Here is a 19,417-nt window from a genome sequence, read left to right as displayed (position 1 = left end):
ATGTTTCCTGACTTGGGAGGACTTTGGGGCCCTGAATTGGGGTGAGGAAGGAGGTGTATGGGCACCTGTAGCACTTGGGCCACTTGCAGGGATGTGCCTGGAGGGAAATTAGTGGGGAGGAATGAATGGATAAGGGAATCACAGAGGAAGCACTCCCTGTGGAAAGCAGGGAGGGAGGAAAAGATGTTTAATAGTAGGATCCCTTTGGAGATGGCAGAGGTTGTAGAGAGTGTGTTGGATGCAGAGGTTGATGGGGTGGTAGGTAAAGATGAGGAAGTTTTATCATATTAAGACAGCGGGAAGATGGGGTTGAGTGTGGCTGCAAGGGAAATGAAGGAGGTATGGGTGAGGGCAGCATCGATGGTAGAGGGAGGGGAAAGCCTGTGATGTCCTGGAATGGAAAGCTGCATCCTGGGAACAGCTGCAGCAGAGGCAAAGAAACTGGGAAAAGGGAATAGGGTTTCATTTTTTTGTTAACAAGAGATGGGGTGGGAAGAGGTATAGTTGAGATAACCCTGGAAATCAATAGTTTTTAGCCAACGGTTTGTCTCCAGAAATTGAAAGGGGTGGGAGGTGTCTATGAGATGAACCAAGTGAATTTCAGAGGCAAAGTTGATGAAATTTACAAGTTCAACTTGGATGCATGAAGCAAAGCTAATGCAGTCAATGTAGTGGAGGAAAAGTTGTGAAGTATAACTGGGGAAGACTTCAAACTTTGGACTTTTCTAGACTTGGCAGCATCTCTCCAACTTTGGTAATGGCTCTCTACCCAGAAGTCTCTGACCACCTCTGAGATCACCTTAGTTTATTTTGCAGATGTCTGTTCTTGATGGGAATGGATAATGGATAGCACATTCCCCTTTTCTCTCAATGAAAGTAAGCTGTATGGGTTAGTTGTTTGCAGTGGTGTGGGTAATTACAAAAGTTCCCTGTTTGGGCCAGTGATCTTTGTGTTGCACATAACATAATTAGCTTGGCATGCACAATGAATATTGTTTGTTTTTATTTTCCAATTCCTTATACCCAATTATTATAGCAGACTGTTTTTAATGAGTTAGAATTACTGAACTAAAAATGTCAAATACTACTATCTAGATAATGGTTATATTGAAGCAAACTCAAATTTTTTACCTTTTGTAGGGTGCATATCACCCAGTCACTCATATTTATACATTGAAAGATGTCAAGACAGTTATTGAATATGCCCGTGAGAGAGGAATTCGGGTCGTTCCAGAGTTTGACACTCCAGGGCACACTCAGTCTTGGAAAGGTGAGTAACAGCTTTTGTTGCCCTTCACTGCCATTGCCATCTCCTCCTTTTGCAGGCCTTTGGCCTGGCAGGTGTCTTGCTTCCCCCTGCAGTTGTCAGTGACTAAGCCTAATGTGGGAGCTGCAGTTTATTTTGCGGATGGGGGAAGGAGATGCCTGCTAGAGCAGATGAACAGATAAGGGCATGCTACTACCCACCCATTTTCAGCTGTTTTTCTCCGCTTGATGGATGAACACTAGTTTTCAACCATCCTGACTATATCACTTTAAGCTCTTGTGTTCCAGGGATTTGAATCTATGGAAATGTTGCCTTTTTTCCAGGAAAGCTTAGACCATTCTTGTATTTTTCCTGCCAATCTGCCTATCTATCTTTCATGAACCTTGGAATAGTAATCATTTCGGGAGCTTGATATTGGGCATGACGTTCATGGTTTGTCCCTTGAATCAGGTTAGTTAATGCCGCAGAGCTGCTGATATTCTCAGGTGCTATTGGTTTACTTATAATGAGTTGAAAGAATTTTGTGACAGCTACAATCGTACTAGTTAAATGCCTTGGTGCTTGCTGCAGGGTATATTCAAGTATAGGAAGATGTAAATATCTGCAGCCCAGTAGAGATGGTCAGATCAGTGAATTCTATAAACAAGGGCAAATCTGCAGATGTTGATAGATAGATAGATACTTTATTCATCCCCATGGGGAAATTCAACATTTTCCAATGTCCCATACACTTGTTGTAGCAAAACTAATTACATACAATACTTAACTCAGTAAAGAATATGATATGCATCTAAATCACTATCTCAAAAAGCATTAATAATAGCTTTTAAAAAGTTCTTAAGTCCTGGCGGTAGAATTGTAAAGCCTAATGGCATTGGGGAGTATTGACCTCTTCATCCTGTCTGAGGAGCATTGCATCGATAGTAACCTGTCGCTGAAACTGCTTCTCTGTCTCTGGATGGTGCTATGTAGAGGATGTTCAGAGTTATCCATAATTGACCGTAGCCTACTCAGCGCCCTTCGCTCAGCTACCGATGTTAAACTCTCCAGTACTTTGCCCACGACAGAGCCCGCCTTCCTTACCAGCTTATTAAGACGTGAGGCGTCCCTCTTCTTAATGCTTCCTCCCCAACACGCCACCACAAAGAAGAGGGCGCTCTCCACAACTGACCTATAGAACATCTTCAGCATCTCACTACAGACATTGAATGATGCCAACCTTCTTAGGAAGTACAGTCGACTCTGTGCCTTCCTGCACAAGGCATCTGTGTTTGCAGTCCAGTCTAGCTTCTCGTCTAACTGTACTCCCAGATACTCAAAGCAACAAACAAAATGCTGGAGGATCTCAGCAGGCCATGCAGCATCTATGGAAAAGAATAAACAGGTGACCTCTCGGACAGAGACCCTTCATTGGGACCCAAAACATAGACTGTTACCCTTTTCCATAGGTGCTGCCGGGCCTGCTGCGTTCCTCCAGCATTTTGTGTGTTCAGTGAATTCTGTCTTCATTTGCACTTCAATTTGTGTTGTCATATTGAAGATGGTGAATGTCATTAAGAAATGGTTCCTGATTTATGGGAAAGAATCCATATATTTGCACAATGCTCCTGCTACAATAGATTTGATTTATTAGACTACTTGTAGATGTTGAGTTCAAAACTAATTCTTCATGCTTCAGTAAAAGTCAAAAGCTTGATCTGCCTCACTATAAATGTGAACATAATGCATACTGAGTCTTGAACACCAAGGCTTGGATGACCTTGATTCTCTTGTGCAGTTACTGAAGACTGGCTTCTCATTAGAGGGTCCTACAGGAGGTGCAATACTGTAATGAAAAAATACTGAAGCAATTTGAACATAGCCTTATTTGATTGAAGTTTGAGTAGCTGTTTTAGACCTGTTGATTAGGATTGTGGTTTGCATGTGATCATAAATCAAAAGTAAAGTGGTAACTGTCTGTGGAGAGTGGAATTTGATTACTGTTTCAATCCCTCATGGGGCTGGGCTGCTTGTCCAATCCATTGATCATGCATATTTGTAAATACAGTACAAATGGATTATTTGAATTGAGCTTTTAATTAAGTTGAAGTAAAAGCAAATTGATAATGCCTTGATTCTGTCAAGTTTGTACTGGCAATTGTGCACTTTGTCTTTCCTTTTTCCTATAACGTTTTAAGCTTATTGCACTTCCAGACTCTTGCTGTTGGCAGTCTTGCCATAAGCTCATAGGATTTAAACTTTGGAGCTTTCCTCCTCAAGCAGCTCTATCTTCACTCCTTTAACATGCTTCTTAAAATATTTAGCTAACTTCCTTTCATCTAATGTTTCACTTTTTCAGTAATGTTCCCTTTAAGTTTTATTACTGCCTAAGGTAGTATTGGATCTAATTACTATATTAGAGGCATTTAGATAGATAGATAGATACTTTATTCATCCCCATGGGGAAATTCAACTTTTTTTCCAATGTCCCATACACTTGTTGTAGCAAAACTACTTGCATACAATACTTAACTCAGTAAAGAATATGATATGCATCTAAATCACTATCTCAAAAAGCATTAATAATAGCTTTTAAAAAGTTCTTAAGTCCTGGCGGTAGAATTGTAAAGCCTAATGGCATTGGGGAGTATTGACCTCTTCATCCTGTCTGAGGAGCATTGCATCGATAGTAACCTGTCGCTGAAACTGCTTCTCTGTCTCTGGATGGTGCTATGTAGAGGATGTTCAGAGTTATCCATAATTGACCGTAGCCTACTCAGCGCCCTTCGCTCAGCTACTGATGTTAAACTCTCCAGTACTTTGCCCACGACAGAGCCTGCCTTCCTTACCAGCTTATTAAGACGTGAGGCGTCCCTCTTCTTAATGCTTCCTTCCCAACACGCCACCACAAAGAAGAGGGCGCTCTCCACAACTGACCTATAGAACATCTTCAGCATCTCACTACAGACATTGAATGACGCCAACCTTCTTAGGAAGTACAGTCGACTCTGTGCCTTCCTGCACAAGGCATCTGTGTTGGCAGTCCGGTCTAGCTTCTCATCTAACTGTACTCCCAGATACTTGTAGGTCTTAACCTGCTCCACACATTCTCCATTAATGATCACTGGCTCCATATGAGGCCTAGATCTCCTAAAGTCCACCACCATCTCCTTGGTCTTGGTGATATTGAGACGCAGGTAGTTTGAGTTGCACCATATCACAAAGGTAGTGACGACGTTTCGGGCCGAAACCCGAAGGAGGGAAACCTGATGAAGGGTTTCGGCCCGAAACGTCATCATTACGTCCTCCCATAGATGCTGTCTGGCCTGCTGAGTTCTGCCAGCATTTTGTGTTTTTATTTATTTCCAGCATCTGCAGATTCACTCGTGTGCCTTTGAACGGGGAAGGATGTGGCTCTTAATAGGAAAAGGGAATACAGTCAGCCCTCCTTATCTGCGGGTTCTGCATGCGCTAATTCAACCAACCACGGATCGGGAAAACCTGGAAATTCTCTCTCCAGCACTTGTTGTTTGAGCATGTACAGACTTTTTCTTGTCATTATTCCCTAAACAATGCAGTATAACAACTATCTACATAGCATTTACATTGTATTAGGTATTATAAGCAATCTCGATGATTTAAAGTATATGGGAGGATGTGCATAGGTTACCACAGATCGGGAATAAAAAAACGGAAGTTCTTAGTCGGAACAGGTACATCCGGTATTTAGCGTCAGTTAGTCAAACGCTTGCCTTGGTATATAGTATATATTTTACCTTTCCATGCATATAAAACACTTAAATGTATGTATTTCAATAATTAAACCACTGCGTTGCTTAGTAATAATTGTAGCTTTCAATGGGGTAGGACCTTCACATGCTCCATTATTCTCACTTTATCCTTTAAAATTCTTCTGATCATTGACCGACAGTAGCCTAACGCTTTTCCAATGACCGATGAAGTTTCAGCTCTTTCCGATTGCTTTATTATTCTAAACTATTTTTCTAAAGAGTTTTGGCTCTTGATGCTGATGATATCTGGAGAAACTTTTCCATAGTTGCCATTTAAACTCCAAACCCCTTGGCTGCCCATGACACTTTTCAATCCAAGCCATATCATTAACACCAATGAACACCTTTTGGATTTGCATTAAAGTTAAAAATAGATCTAGCTATTTTAGAACTTTGCTTTTAACTTTCAGGAAACAATTCGTACTTTAAAATTATAATTTTGTGCATGAATTCTTTGGGGATTGGGACTAGTCATCAAAAATGTTTAGCCTGTCCTTAAAGCCTACTCTGCAGTCTAAGCATACATTTTGTTATAGGAATTTGTAATCTTCAGGCAGATAAAGAAAAGTTTGGATTGTTACATTTGTCCAATGCAACATAGGAGGACTTTCGCTGTAGAACTGGCTGGTTTTCTTTGTATGCAATTCTTTTTTTAAGCAATCAACTTAAGTAAATATGGAGTCTTTAAATTAAGATATTAAAAGTAGAACTGTAGCATTTAGAAATATTGCATGGCTAAATGAATGTGATTCTGACCCTGTTACACATTTCCCTACTCTTCTGACTAGGTCAAAGAAACCTCCTTACTCCTTGTTATAATGGTGAGGAGCCTTCTGGGAAATTTGGACCTGTAAATCCCATGTTAAATACAACCTATGATTTTATGAATGAATTCTTCAAAGAGATCAGCTGGGTGTTCCCGGATGCCTATATTCATTTGGGAGGTGATGAAGTTGATTTTACATGTTGGTATGTAGAACTTGCCATTTCCTGCATTAGATTCAACATTTTATATTATCCATACCTGATACTGTAGTTAAATGACCAGTTACTTCATAAAGCATGTGGGTTTTAATGCCGTCAAAACAGTAAAGCAAGCGAGTAGTCTCTATAATACAGTGGTTGTGATTTATTCATTTGCATATAGTCAGATTTGAGATCAGAAATCTTACTGATAGACTACAGCAATATTTGTAACTGATGCATTAGTGAGCATAATGTGGATAAAGCACTTGTGGAAGGTCAGAGCTTTTGACCAAGAATGGTGCCATGATAAAAACATTAAGTGACACTTTTGAACTTTATCACTGGGGTCATTCTGTACTCAGTGGTCCAGTCTTCATAATCTGAAACTAACCGTTTACCATCAAACACTGTAACTGTGCTTTGCTTAGCCATTGGTAGCAACTTGTTTATTTTGTCTGGGTGCCATGTAGCTGCTACAGTGTGTGTACTCTATCATTCAGGATAAACCTTGTACCAAATTCAGGATTATTATACCAAATTTGCCATCGACAATATCTACAGATAGCAGCTCTGTAAAAGCAGACTGTATATTTAAAAGAAAGTTGGATTATAATGTGTGGAAAACGATGTACTTCTAGATGCATTTGCATAAACGTGCAAATATGAAGCTGCATTTATGACTATTAGGTGTGCAAATGGAATTTGTTGAGAGTGGGTTGAGTTGGTCCGAAAATACATTTGAGAACAAAACAGTGTGTTGATACCTATTGAGTGTATTCAATCTCCTGTTTGTTAAATGGTACGTGTATATTAAGCATTTTGATTTAAATTGTACTTGTTTTAATCATTTCCTTTAGGAGATCGAATCCCATGATTACTAAGTTTATGAAAGAGAAAGGTTTTGGCAGTGATTACAGGAAACTTGAATCTTTCTATGTCCAAAAGTAAGTATTTTTTAAGTATGACCTTTCTACTAATGGCTTGAATCCACATTCATGTCTTTATCATGTAATTAATATTTCTAGAAATAGACCATTTCATTGCAAAATCTTTTACATTGATCTTGTTTAACTGAAATTATTTGGGATATTAACTTGTCTGTATAATTTGAGGTGCTGCAGGCCAACAAGGTGTCTTTATAGTATTCTTAATCATGGTGCTCTTAATTGGCTCTCATTTACCTTCATCTTATACTAATTTCTTTGCTAGTGTCTCCCTTCAGAATGCCTGTTAATTGTTCACTTAGTGTATTAAGCACACTTTTCCATTTGCTAGCTAAGCTTGGGAGATTCTTTCTTCAAATGTGACTGAATTCTCCACTCCTGTCTGGCATTTCCAGTTCCTTTCATTATTTCAGCTTTGTCAGTCCACACCAAATTGTGTAAAATGCAGAGTTTCTTAAACTCAAAACGAAGATTTGTATTTTAGGTGTTGAGTATGAAACAAGGACAGAGGGCATTTAAGTATGTGAAGATCTTGGTAACAAGATTTTGGAATGAAAATTGAATGTTTAAAAAAAAATTATGGAAACAAAACTTTGATTTTTAACATTTTCAGAGGAAGAGGGTGAATGAAGAGAATAAAATTTAAGGGGGAATTAATTCAATTGAGACAGCTTTTTTCAGGATAATGTTATGCCTCTGGCTCATTATGGTCAAGTACCTTTTGAATCTGGTGGGACACTTTAGAGGACTAAGTGCATTGCTGATGTCCATGAATTGACTTGTCCACTTGTGGCAATGCTTCATAACCCATAATTTTAATGATTTCTGCAGTTTTATCTTAAATGTTTCATAACTCATTTTGGAATAGGTACATAGTATTTTAGTGCATTACATTTCAGTTGTAGGTCCTCCCCAGCTTACAAATGCCAGACTTGTGTACAGCTCATATGAATGAAAATATGGAAGACCAGCAAGATGGATTTGCCGCTGACAGGCATCTTGTGTTGGAATCAGTTCACAGCTGCATCTGACTTGTCAACTGCTCAGGCTGAGCATTTCACAGGAATAGAACACTGTCCTAACCTGCAGAGAGCTTGTATGGTCAGAATCAGGCTTACCACTGACGTGTTGTTTTGCGGCAGCAGTACAATTCAATAATTAAAAATAATTACAATTAAATATTGAGTTCAAAAAGAGCAAAATAGGTTCTGTTCATGGGTGTTCAGAAATTTGATGGTAGAGGTGGAGCTGTTACTAAAATGCTGTTCTTCAGGCTCCTGATAGTAATGAGAAGAGGGCATGTCCTGAATGGTAAAGTTCCTTAATGATGGATGCTCCCTTGAAGCACTGCCTTCTGAAGGTGCCTGTGATAGTGGGGGTGCTAGTGCCCATGATGGAGCTGGCTGTGTTTAAACCCACTCCACAGCATTTTTGATCCAAAGTTTTTTGTTGATTTATGGACATTATGATTTTAACTTTGCTTAGTTGAAAATCTGAATATTGAGCTATGATGTGCTGTTTCAGAGCACCTTACAAGTGTGCCATTAGATCTTTGCTTTATATTTTTCCTTATATAGTTTACTAATATTGGAAGATTATTGTTTTGAGAGAAACCACATTTGTGACCATTAAACATGCTGACTTTGTTCATAACTTGCAGTATTCTAGATATTGTCACAGCTAATTTGAAGGGTTATATGGTCTGGCAGGAGGTCTTCGATAATGGAGTGAAGGTAAGTATGACTAGTTTAACTTGCATTTTATCAGACTTTCTAAGTTATAGTACTGGGTTAAATACTAGAATTTTAATGTTAAGTACCATGTACAATACTTAAACTTGAAGTAATTGATGTACAAACCTATGAAATTATTACTTTTGAGAATCTTGTATTCCATGATTTGCAGAGATTTCAACTTGGTTTTGTTAGCTTAAGCTTAATCAATATTTATAGCTTCTAACTGTCTTGCTCAATTGCTTGCTTTGCCTAGCTTCTAGTTTTTTCATTATTTAATAGGCTAGAATAATTAGTTTGAAATCATGCTTTAATTTAGTTCATCAGTTGTGATATTTGAAATGGAGTAGGTTTTTGAAATCCTCATGCATTTTTCAAATGCATAAAGGGCTAATCTATAAAATGCCTATTTTAAAATGTGCAGATTTGCTTGTTAAACTGCAGTGCTGTTATGATTTTTGTCCTTCCACTGCCTACTGCTATCCTAGCTTTAAGCCTGAACATCTCTAGGATAGGCTAAAGCAATGTTGGGGGGTGGGGGAGGGGGGAGAGACGGACACTGGTAATTTCTGGAGAACAAAGATTTCATTAAGTTTTAGTGCTTTTATTCAGTAAAGTCTCGAGCCTATTTTGCAAGAAGTCTGTTCTTTAAACTGGAAAACATGCTTGGGTTAAGAGTATAAAAAGGAAATGCAAAAGCTGTCTTTTTAAATTTTTGGTCTAATTGGATGACAAGAATGCTACTTTGATATTTTCATTCCTTTAATTTCTGAATAGCTTTGAAAGCTGAATACAGTAAAGCATTTTGAATTAGTGACAACTGTGGGGAAAAATAAACTAATCTTGCAGCCCACGTTGGAGGATTATATAAGAATGAAAGGGTCTGGACACAATTGTTCAGTTCAATTTGTATACTGACGATTGAAAGGCAAGTTATGTAATATACAAAGATTGGAGATGAAGATCAATAGCTGATCTAACACTCTTAACCATTTTAACATGTGGTTTAGATTAGATTAGATTCAACTTTATTGTCATTGTGCTGAGTACAGATACAAAGCCAAATGAAATGCAGTTAGCATCTAACCAGAAATGCAAAGAATAGTGTTATTTACAAAATAACTGCAAATAAAAAGTGCTACAGCACACAAGTATAAAAGTACTGAGACAGTACAATATGGGTGCAATACTGCTTAGTGCTTAGGTTTAAGCAAGTAGTCAGTATACATGTGTTGGGGATGAACAGTAATCAGTTCTAAAGAATGGGTTAAGATTTGTATGAAGGTGTTTTATAAAGAATCTCAGTTGATTCCAGAAACTTTGGGAGTATGGAGCAAATCTGTCAGGCTAGTGACCTTGCCTGATCTGATCAAATTAGTTTGCCGTTAAATACTACTAAAACAATTTATATAAGGAGCAATGCTAGACTTATTTGTAGATGAGCAACTGGGTGGTAAGTGCAATTTTATGTAGATGAAGAAAACTGCAAATGTAGAATTGTCAGGGAGAGGGGAGTGTGAGGAGAGGAAGTGGTTGCCTGGTTTGAATATTATCTGAAGATAAAATAATTGAACTTAAATTTGAAAAAAAAACAAAACTATTTGATTTAGCCAACATTTTAATGAGTTTAATTTAAAAAAACGAAGCCAGAATTATAATAGTGGTGGTGATAGTATGCGCAGGAGTTGGGAGTAATGTATGAAGCTTTAATAATGACCGTTTGATGCAATCATGAGCTTTGGAGCTAAGATCTACTGTAGAAGAAAAATATTTCTGGAATGGGTAATATCTTGGCATAGGAATACCTGTTAATGCAATTGAATCTGCATTGCAGAAGTTACCGTGCAGGAGAGCATGTTTACCTCAGACTGCACTGTAATTTTTACCTGACCAAAACTTCAGTGTTCCACAGTAACAAACTAAGTGTTCCCTTCATTAAATAGATGAGCTTTAATGTACTAATTTTGATTTGGTCTTTAAACAAATTTAGATCAGAAATCACAACTGGCAGTAATAGACTTTAATTGTCATAACAATTAAAATTTTAGGCAATGCAGTAAATTCAGAACCAAATTCTTAGAATAGAATGAATTTTAAATGCTGTTGAGCAAAGCCCTATAACTGTAACAACCATAATATTTTGATTTTTTTGATCAACTTGGAGGGTGAAAGTAAAAACAAATGGTATACAAAAGGAACTCTGCTTTTGGAGCCTTTTTTTGATAGAAGTACCTTGTTTGTAAACATTTGGCTTCACTCAATTATTTCTTCTTGCAGATTAAGCCAGACACTGTAGTTGAAGTGTGGTTGTCAAGCACTATGAAGGCAGAGCTATCTAAAGTAACGCTAGCTGGGTTCACAACCATCCTGGCAGCACCCTGGTACTTAGATTACATTAGCTATGGACAGGACTGGCAAAAGTACTATCAAGTTGAACCTCTCCATTTCAATGGTTGGTTGATTTCATTATTAATTATTGGTACCTGACTCTGTCTACCAACAGTTAACAGCTATTAAATTCCGTTTTCCTCTTTGGTACTCAATTGACACTATCCAATATTTACTAAAATTGTTTGCATTATTCTAATGCTTTTCTGCAGTGATTTATAATTGGTCTGTTTTATTTGCTGTGTGCTAACGTGGGTGTATTGTTCAGATTTTCGCATGGATCTGCTGCATTCTGCACCAGTTGTGTACAAAACCCACATTTTATTGCTTTGCATAGGTAGTGAAAACCTGTCTGCTTGGAAGCTCAATTTTGGATGCTTTTGTACTTTGAGAAACATCCAGCCTGGTTTCTCTGCAATTCTGATAGTGAAATTAAAGACTTGAAGTGGAAGGAGTTAAGAAGTTTACAAATATCTTAAGCCATTTTAATCAAAAATCCTGACTTCATTACTGTAGCTAGAATGTAATTGTGATGTGGTTTTTCCTTTATACTGTTTGTTTTCTGGATTGTAGCTGAAGCCAGACACCATTATTCATGTGTGGAAACGTGGCTACCAGATGGAAATGGCTGCTGTAACAGCTGCTAAATATAATGTTCTCCTGTCCTCTCCTTGGTACTTAAATGTTATTTCTTATGGTCAAGACTGGCGGAGGATTTATAAAGTGGAACCTAACAGCTTCAATGGTGTGTTTGAAGAAAGTTGACTGCCTTGAGCATTCATTTATGCTTGCCTAGATATTATTCTAATAAGTTGCAAACTTGAATGTTTTTAAAATACTGTCCTATGTTTTCAGCAATTTTGAGGGGAGTTGAGACATGGGAACGCCTAATCTTGGCCTACAATTTAAATCTAATTAAATGAACAGATCTTGGAATGTATTGGAAAACAAATGCAACTTTCTGAAACTGTTCAGAATGTTAACTACAAAACTGAAGATTTTTACAAAAAGACTCAGTATTTCCGGTCCAGTCTAAATAACCTGATGTAGAACATAAAGCAGTTCAGGAACAGATCTTTCAGCCCACTGTGTCTGCACTGACCATGATGCCATTCTAAACTAATCCCTTCTGCCTGCACATGGTCTCGTATCCCTCTATTCCCTGCTTATGCATGTTTGTCTAATACCTTATGAGTGTCTCAAACTTAAGAATCTGATTCAAGTCAAATGGGTAGAGGCAGCAGCTAGCACAAATATTTAGACGGATATCTGTAAAATTCTGAAATAAATGAAATCGAAGTATTAAACAATCTACCTAATTCGAGTAATCAAAGATCAATATAGAGATTGTATACGGTTAAAGTTCAAAGGAGTTGGGTCAAATGTAGGTCCAGTGGTGATTCAAGCAAAGGATATGTTGGCTTTTATTACAAGAGGATCTGACTGCAGGAATAATAAACCTTATTATAATTGCATACATGATCTCCACACCCATTAAAGGATATACTTGTCATAGGGATCATGCAGCAAAGATTCATGAGATTGATTTTAAGTTTGTGTTTTAATTGTACAAAGATGGTGAATAGATCAAGGATATATTCTCTAGAATTTAAAATGAAAGCTCTCAATGTACAATGTTTTTAATGTGTGTGACAGCTCAAATGCTGGAATGTTTTCTATGGTGAGGAATAGAAGACTGCACATGGGCAGCACATTAGTGTTGTAGTTAGCTCAACCCTTTACAGTTCAGGTGATCCAGGTTCATTTCCCAGTGCTGCCTGTAAGGAGTTTGTACTTTCTCCTTGTGACTGCGCGTGTTTGCTTCAGGTGCTCTAATTTCCTCCCACAGTCCAAGCACTTGCTGGTTGGTAGGCTAATTGGTCATTGTAATTATTCATTGTCCTATGAATAATCTAGGATTAAGTCGGGAGATTGCTGGGCAGTGTGGTTTAAGGGCCTATACTGTGCTGTAGCTCAAACAATAATTTTAGAACCAGGTGACATTTTAGGACTACAAAAGAGAAATTTCTTTATAAAGGATGATGAGCTTTGGAATTCTCCACCCAGAGCTATTGTTCAAAGTTGAGATTAATAGATATCTGAATAACAAGCAAGTTGAGAAATATGGAATAGTGCTGAAATATGTTGCACTAAATCAGCTTATTGGGTTCTTAAATTTTGGTGTGGGCCTGAATGGCAGATCACACCAGCTTCTAGTTGTGTTCTTTAATCACTTCAACTTGTAGAGTACAAAACATCGGATCTTGCCTGATTCGATTTGCCAGTTCATGTACTCCCTGATGGCACAAGAGCCAGAAGATCCACACTCAACGTTTTGAGAACAGTTTCCTCCCCTCCGCTGTTTGATTTCTGAACAATCCAATGAACACTACCTCACTATTCCTCTTTTGCACATTTTTATTGTAATTTGAAGTAATTTTTTTTTGCACTATACTTCTGCCTCAAACAACAAATTTCATGATGTATGCAGGTGATAATAAACCTGATTCTATCTAAATGTTGCTTAAGCATTCTTGTGTGCTTCTATCCCTTCCCCTGGCAGCATGTATCTTCAAAAAAAAATCATCTCATGTCTCCTTTTCAAACTCTCTCCTTACCTTAAGCCTGTAACCTCTAGTATTCAGCATCTTGCCCTGCTAGTTTCAATAAACTGAATCTCAGAACTACTTTAGAATTGTGCCTCCTAATATTGCCTTATTCAATGTAACAGTTCACAATTTTTGGCATTAAATTAATCTGTTTCAGTCCAATCCACCAACTTGTCAGCATTCAGGACTGTTACTGTCCTCTTTACATCAGCTCAAGCTCTTGTTCATATTTGGAGCTGGACTCCTATTATTCCTTTGCTACAGTAAAATTTTTTCTTATCCGCAACTCTACTGGCCAGATAATTAGCATGCTAATCGTTGTTTCTGAACTCTATACATTCTTGTTCTTAATCATTCCAAGTTGCTCACTAGCACTTCTTTCCTCTTCTTCCCCCTCAAACCTTGAATCAGAATAGTTGGAGCCCATCCCTAATCTTTAAGCCAGTTTTGTTGTTGCCACAGCATTATAATGTGGATAGCTAATTATATCTGCTTCTCTAGAACACTTTAGAGGTTGTAGGCATATTAAACCTCCTTATAGTCTTGGTTTATACAGATGGAAGCTAGTCCATGTGACCCATACAGCTAGATGTGTGACCCATATCCCTCCAGGCCTTATTTATCCATATACCTGTTAAGTCCTTTAGACATTTATTATGCCTGCCTGTACAGCTTGTTGTGGTAGTTCATTCCATATGACAATTACTCTCTGGGAAAAGTTTCCCTTCTGATGCATTTTAATATTTTCCCTTTCATTGTAGCCTATGACCTCTAGTTATAGACTCTACAAATACTTGGGGATGTGGGTAGCCTGTGACCATCCAGATTATCTATCTCCCCCTCCCCTAATGATTTCATATAACTGCTATGAGCTCAACTCTTGGTCTCCCATGCTCTGGGGGTGGGAGTGGGGTTAGAAGTCATGGTCTCTCCTTGTAGTTGGAACCCTCTACTACTGGCAAATTACTTGCAAATATTTTCTACAACCTTTCCAGCTTAATATCTTGCTATACTAAGTAATCAAAATTGTATACAGTCCTGTCCCACAAATGAGAGCTGTAACATGGCATCCCAACAGTACTTATTGGTCTGTCTGATTTGAGGCAAGCATGTTCAATGCTGGTCAGAACTGGTCTCTATGCCCCAGCAATCTAAAGGCTTACTTTCTGGTCTTTTTATTCCCAAAGACATCATGGCTTCTGTACCAAAAGTGTGTTTGAGTCATTGGTGCATTACAGAAATGGATGATGTGCACAAGGGGGACTTGTTGCTGTTAAGCTGTTGATGTCGGTGTGGATGAGCTAAAATCCATGAGAAATGGAGTGTAAACAACCACCTAAGGCACCGGGGGGGGGGGGGGGGGGATTTGCTTCAAGGTGAAAGTTTGGATTAGGGTTTTGAATGTTGGATGTTAACATGAAATGTAATGAAGTATGAAACAAAGTAAAATGTTGCTTATTTAACTTCAAACTATATGGTGCCCAGTTTTTCAATTACTTGAGTATCTAATCTAAATGTATGCGAGTTATTAGTGACAGGGTTTTATTAAAATTGTCCCAGGTAAATTGGGTCTCATTTCAATTTGGACTTTTCTGTTTGTAATCCTAAGGTTGAATCTATATACCATTAAAATTGTTAAATAGTTAAAATATAATTAAATATTTATGATATAATCTGGAATCACTTTCCAAAAAGTGGATAATCTTGCGATGTCAATAATAAAAATGCGAAACAAAGATTGGGTGTGGTTATACTATATCCCAAAGTAACCATTCTCATTTCAACTCTAGGAACACAAGCACAGAAGAAGCTGGTGATTGGGGGAGAAGCTTGCCTCTGGGGAGAATTTGTTGATGCAACCAATCTTGCCTCACGTTTATGGTAGCAATTCTTAAACTGCATTCTATAAGTGATTACATATGGACTTGTCATTTTATTTCATTTTCAAAAGGAATTTGAATTGCATGTCCTTGTGTTAATACAAGTTTTTGACTATTCTGCTAAATAATTGGGTTTTAATTTTTAATTTCAATTATGAATCCAGTTCCTTATTAAGCCACAGATTGTAGTATTTGTTATAGTTTAATCTAGCTGTTAGATTGCAACATTTTCTGCACCTGGTGTGTATCATAGGATTTTCAGTGGCTGTAAAGAATGTGGAAGTGCTGCTCTAAATCATTCAGAATTTTGTGGATTTTAAGAACCTCCCCATGGATCAGAAAGTGTTCTTACTCAGAAAAGACAACTTGCATGACAGTAGTGGAATCTAAATGTGATAAGGAAAAATTCGCAGTCAGCACAGTTAAGTTATATGGTGCTGTACTTGAGGTTATAACTAGCAGGATAGATGAGCGAAGTATTGCAAAGTTCATAGGTTCTATTTCAATGCCTTAATAGGAGACCTGGCAATGTATCTTTTGGCTAAAGCTGGAATTGAAAGTAAGCTTTGTGAGTATGCAGAGGAGTTGCAAGGATGTGTTTGCTGTAGGGTAGTTGAAGAATGACAGTACTGTTCAGCAGAACAGTGTACACCTGAGGGTGCAAAACAATGTGCAATGGACCAATCTGGCATTGAGGTAATTACAGTCAAACAAAATGAGGACATTGATTAAATTGGGTTCTTGTGCAGTCTGAAACAAGAGGCATTAAAGTTGAAAATATAGCATGGAAGCAAGCTCAGTAGCCTGACGTAACCATATGGATCAGTAAGCTTCCATTTGCACTAATGCCGCTGTGAAATACAGCAGGTTAAATACATTTCTTCATCATGGAAGAAAATGGGGAGGTTACCTTCCCCCCCCCCCCCCAAAAGAGAGAGAGTAGTTACAGAATGAAGTCATTCTCTTTAACGGATTTTGGCAGAATCATCATAAAGACTTTCTGAAAGTCCAACGGGCAGCATATCCATCTTGTGCTAGCTGCAATCTCAGATTCATTAAACATTCCACAAAGCTGGTGTACATGGGATTCAGAAAGTAGTGTGAATTGAAGCTTGGTTAACGGACAGAAAATCAGAGCTTATGGTTATTTTGGCGTTTGAATGATGCGACTTTAGTCAAGTATATGTATTTACAGAACTGGATGGCTGTTAAGACCACCTATATTTTCATCCAAATCATAAACATTACCAATAAGAATGCCCCAACAGAACACTTGTCAGATTTCCAGTTATGAGAAACAAAAACATTTTTGGAGTCATAACTACCATGCCTTTGACTTGGGTGCATCATGACCCACTAATTATGTATAAAACTCTCTCCTAACTTCCAATTTTGGGCAAAATCTTTTGAGTTGCCTGAACCACAAGGTACCTAGTGCTTGGGTGTATAGGAAGCCTGTAACCTTGATAAAGCTTTCAGTTGTCCCAAGGGTATTGTACACTGAGAAGTGCTTTTACTTGGGCTTTTAAGGATGTAAATCTGACTCTGGCATACTCTTTTCAGCTGATGTCATGATCTTATTTGAGCAGAAGTTGAGTGCAATGACAGCTTAATTCACCAAATATTGGTGAAACTGTTTTTAGTTTCAACTGTCAAAAGAATGTCTAATTTGGGGCTATTTTCTATTAATGTCAGATTTGACTGCATCTTGGTCACAAGTCTTGCATTAAACTTTTCTTCTTTGAAGGCCTCGGGCAAGTGCTGTAAGTGAGCGCCTTTGGAGCAGTGAAGAAACAAACAATCTGAATGATGCGTACAAAAGACTAACAAAACACCGGTGCCGCATGATCCAGTAAGAAATGCTTCTTTCCCCACCCCCCCAACTGAGTACCATGGAACATTTTAATTACCCTGGATACTTCCTGTTTCTAGACTAGTGTGTAGATACTAATGCATGTTTCAACTATAATTTTTTAAAGTAACTTAATGGATTGATTGCTCTTGAAACATCAATGCTTCTGAGTTTAAGCAATTTTAATCTTGAATGTTTTGATTTTTGTCTTGTAGACGGGGCGTAGCAGCTGAACCTCTGTATATCGGCTATTGTGATCATGAATTCAAGGCCAAGAAAGAATTCAACTAAATTCAGATTTTCTCTTGGAGAAATATGCCAACATTATATCTTGGTCTGAATAAACTTTAACTGCATTATTGAAATGGTGAATTTTAATTACGAGAATTGATATTTTGAACAAAAATATTTCTTTTTTATATAAAGAATGGGAAAAATTGTATAATTTTAATATTTTTATAACTTCTAAATTTGTTTACCTCTTTCTGGACCATGAACATACTGTCTTTACAGCAAGAGGTGGAAGTACTGCCTGTTTACATTGTCCAGAGTTGTAGAGCAGTACAGCATAGGCATAGCTGAGACCAACCCTTCAGTTCTGAGTTTCAGTCCACAATGAAATCTGCTTATTCATTTCCATAGATTCTTCCTGATCTGCTGAGTTCCTCTAGCATTCTGACTGTTACCCTGGATTTTCAGCATTGGCGCTCTAGTTGTTGATGCAAGTCCATGTCATCCATAGTAACCAACAAGCTGGTCCTGATTTCCTCTAAGCCCCACCCCTCCATATACTTATCCATGTGCTTCTTGAATGAAAACTCTTGTACCTGCCTCAATTAGTTCTTGCAAGCTGGAAAATATAGTTCTATATATACACACCACTATGCCTGGGGGCAAAAATGCCCCCGGTCCCTTTTTAAAATCTTGCTCTATCTAAATTGCTGCCTTATCAATGACATGTGCAACTGCAATATAACTGTCAGCATGCTAAACAAATGCTTTTTCACCACCTCATTCAACGGACTATGCACTGTACTTCCCAGTCACTCTGTCCCTTTACACTATCTAGTGCCCTTCCATAGATTGTACAAGTCCTATTCTGGTTTGAGTTTTCAAGATGTTATGTTACACTTGTCTGTATTGAAATCCATTGATCAACTTAATTGATCAAAATCTTCCTGTAATCCACAGTTGCCTTCATTATGAACACCATCTAATTTTATGTTATTGCCTAGTTGGTCTATTTTAGTGTTTCAAATTTTACATAGTTGAAATGATAACTTGTGTTTTGAGCTTTCTGCAGTGAAAATGTATCAATTATGCAAAGCCAACAAATGTGTGGAATGTTCACTTGGTTGAATAATCACAATAAAAGTTTTATTTCTTGACTAAAGTCTCATGCTGGTAATTGAGCACCATTCATGAACATTTTGTACATCCATCAGAAATATTAATTGACAGTTGACTCTGAAGCTGACTGGCATCTTGCAGTTCCTTGTACTTGGTTACAGACAACCTTATCACTTATAATGGGGGGGGGGTTGTGGGGAGAACCATAAAGAATATGGCAGATGGACAGATGTTTTATTTGTATTCATGGCATTTATAAGTTTTTGATCTCACTTTTTGCTATTAGGCTGCCCTTTAGCAGCAAAATCTAGGATGTTTCTGTGCATTTTTACTCTAAACTGTACTTGATCTAATCCAAAAGAACAAGTTTTATGTGTTCTAGTTATTTGCTGGTCATGGGGTAGAAGGATCTAAAATGGTTTTTCTTGCATAAGTTTAAATAGATCCCCTCTTGTGCACTAAAAGTAGATCCTATTATGTCAGGACAAAACCATTGCCAGGTTGGATGCCCTTGTACAGTTTGGAAGGTCTGGAAAATCCAGACTGTGTAGCTAGACAGAAATCTAGAGCAAATGGGTTGCCCAAGTAAAAAATCTCAAACATCTGGATGTTCATGCACTTAATGTTAATGGTGAATTAACTTCAGATTGGTGAGGTG

General features: G+C 37.8%; 1 protein-coding gene across 2 annotated transcripts in view; it reads left to right on the top strand.

Moving 5' to 3' along the window:
- The window catches only part of hexb (hexosaminidase B (beta polypeptide)), a 30,805-nt gene extending 12,003 nt beyond the window's left edge, over nucleotides 1-18,802 (top strand). The window contains exons 6-13 of one of the 2 annotated variants that reach the window (XM_073048297.1): nucleotides 1,141-1,270; nucleotides 5,826-6,006; nucleotides 6,861-6,947; nucleotides 8,608-8,680; nucleotides 10,958-11,132; nucleotides 15,468-15,558; nucleotides 17,305-17,409; nucleotides 17,625-18,802. In XM_073048297.1, the coding sequence (XP_072904398.1) occupies nucleotides 1,141-1,270; nucleotides 5,826-6,006; nucleotides 6,861-6,947; nucleotides 8,608-8,680; nucleotides 10,958-11,132; nucleotides 15,468-15,558; nucleotides 17,305-17,409; nucleotides 17,625-17,700 (918 nt within the window). In that variant the 3' untranslated portion in view covers nucleotides 17,701-18,802. Of the gene's footprint in view, nucleotides 1-1,140; nucleotides 1,271-5,825; nucleotides 6,007-6,860; nucleotides 6,948-8,607; nucleotides 8,681-10,957; nucleotides 11,133-11,641; nucleotides 11,814-15,467; nucleotides 15,559-17,304; nucleotides 17,410-17,624 lie in introns of both variants that reach the window. The other variant, XM_073048298.1, reaches the window with a different exon arrangement.
- Nucleotides 18,803-19,417: the final 615 nt, after the last annotated feature.

The sequence above is a fragment of the Hemitrygon akajei genome, chromosome 6 (genome assembly GCF_048418815.1).
Source record: "Hemitrygon akajei chromosome 6, sHemAka1.3, whole genome shotgun sequence".
NCBI classification, from domain to species: domain Eukaryota; kingdom Metazoa; phylum Chordata; class Chondrichthyes; order Myliobatiformes; family Dasyatidae; genus Hemitrygon; species Hemitrygon akajei.
The sequence above is the reverse complement of the archived record's forward strand: the minus strand, read 5'-3'. Positions and strand labels throughout refer to the sequence as shown.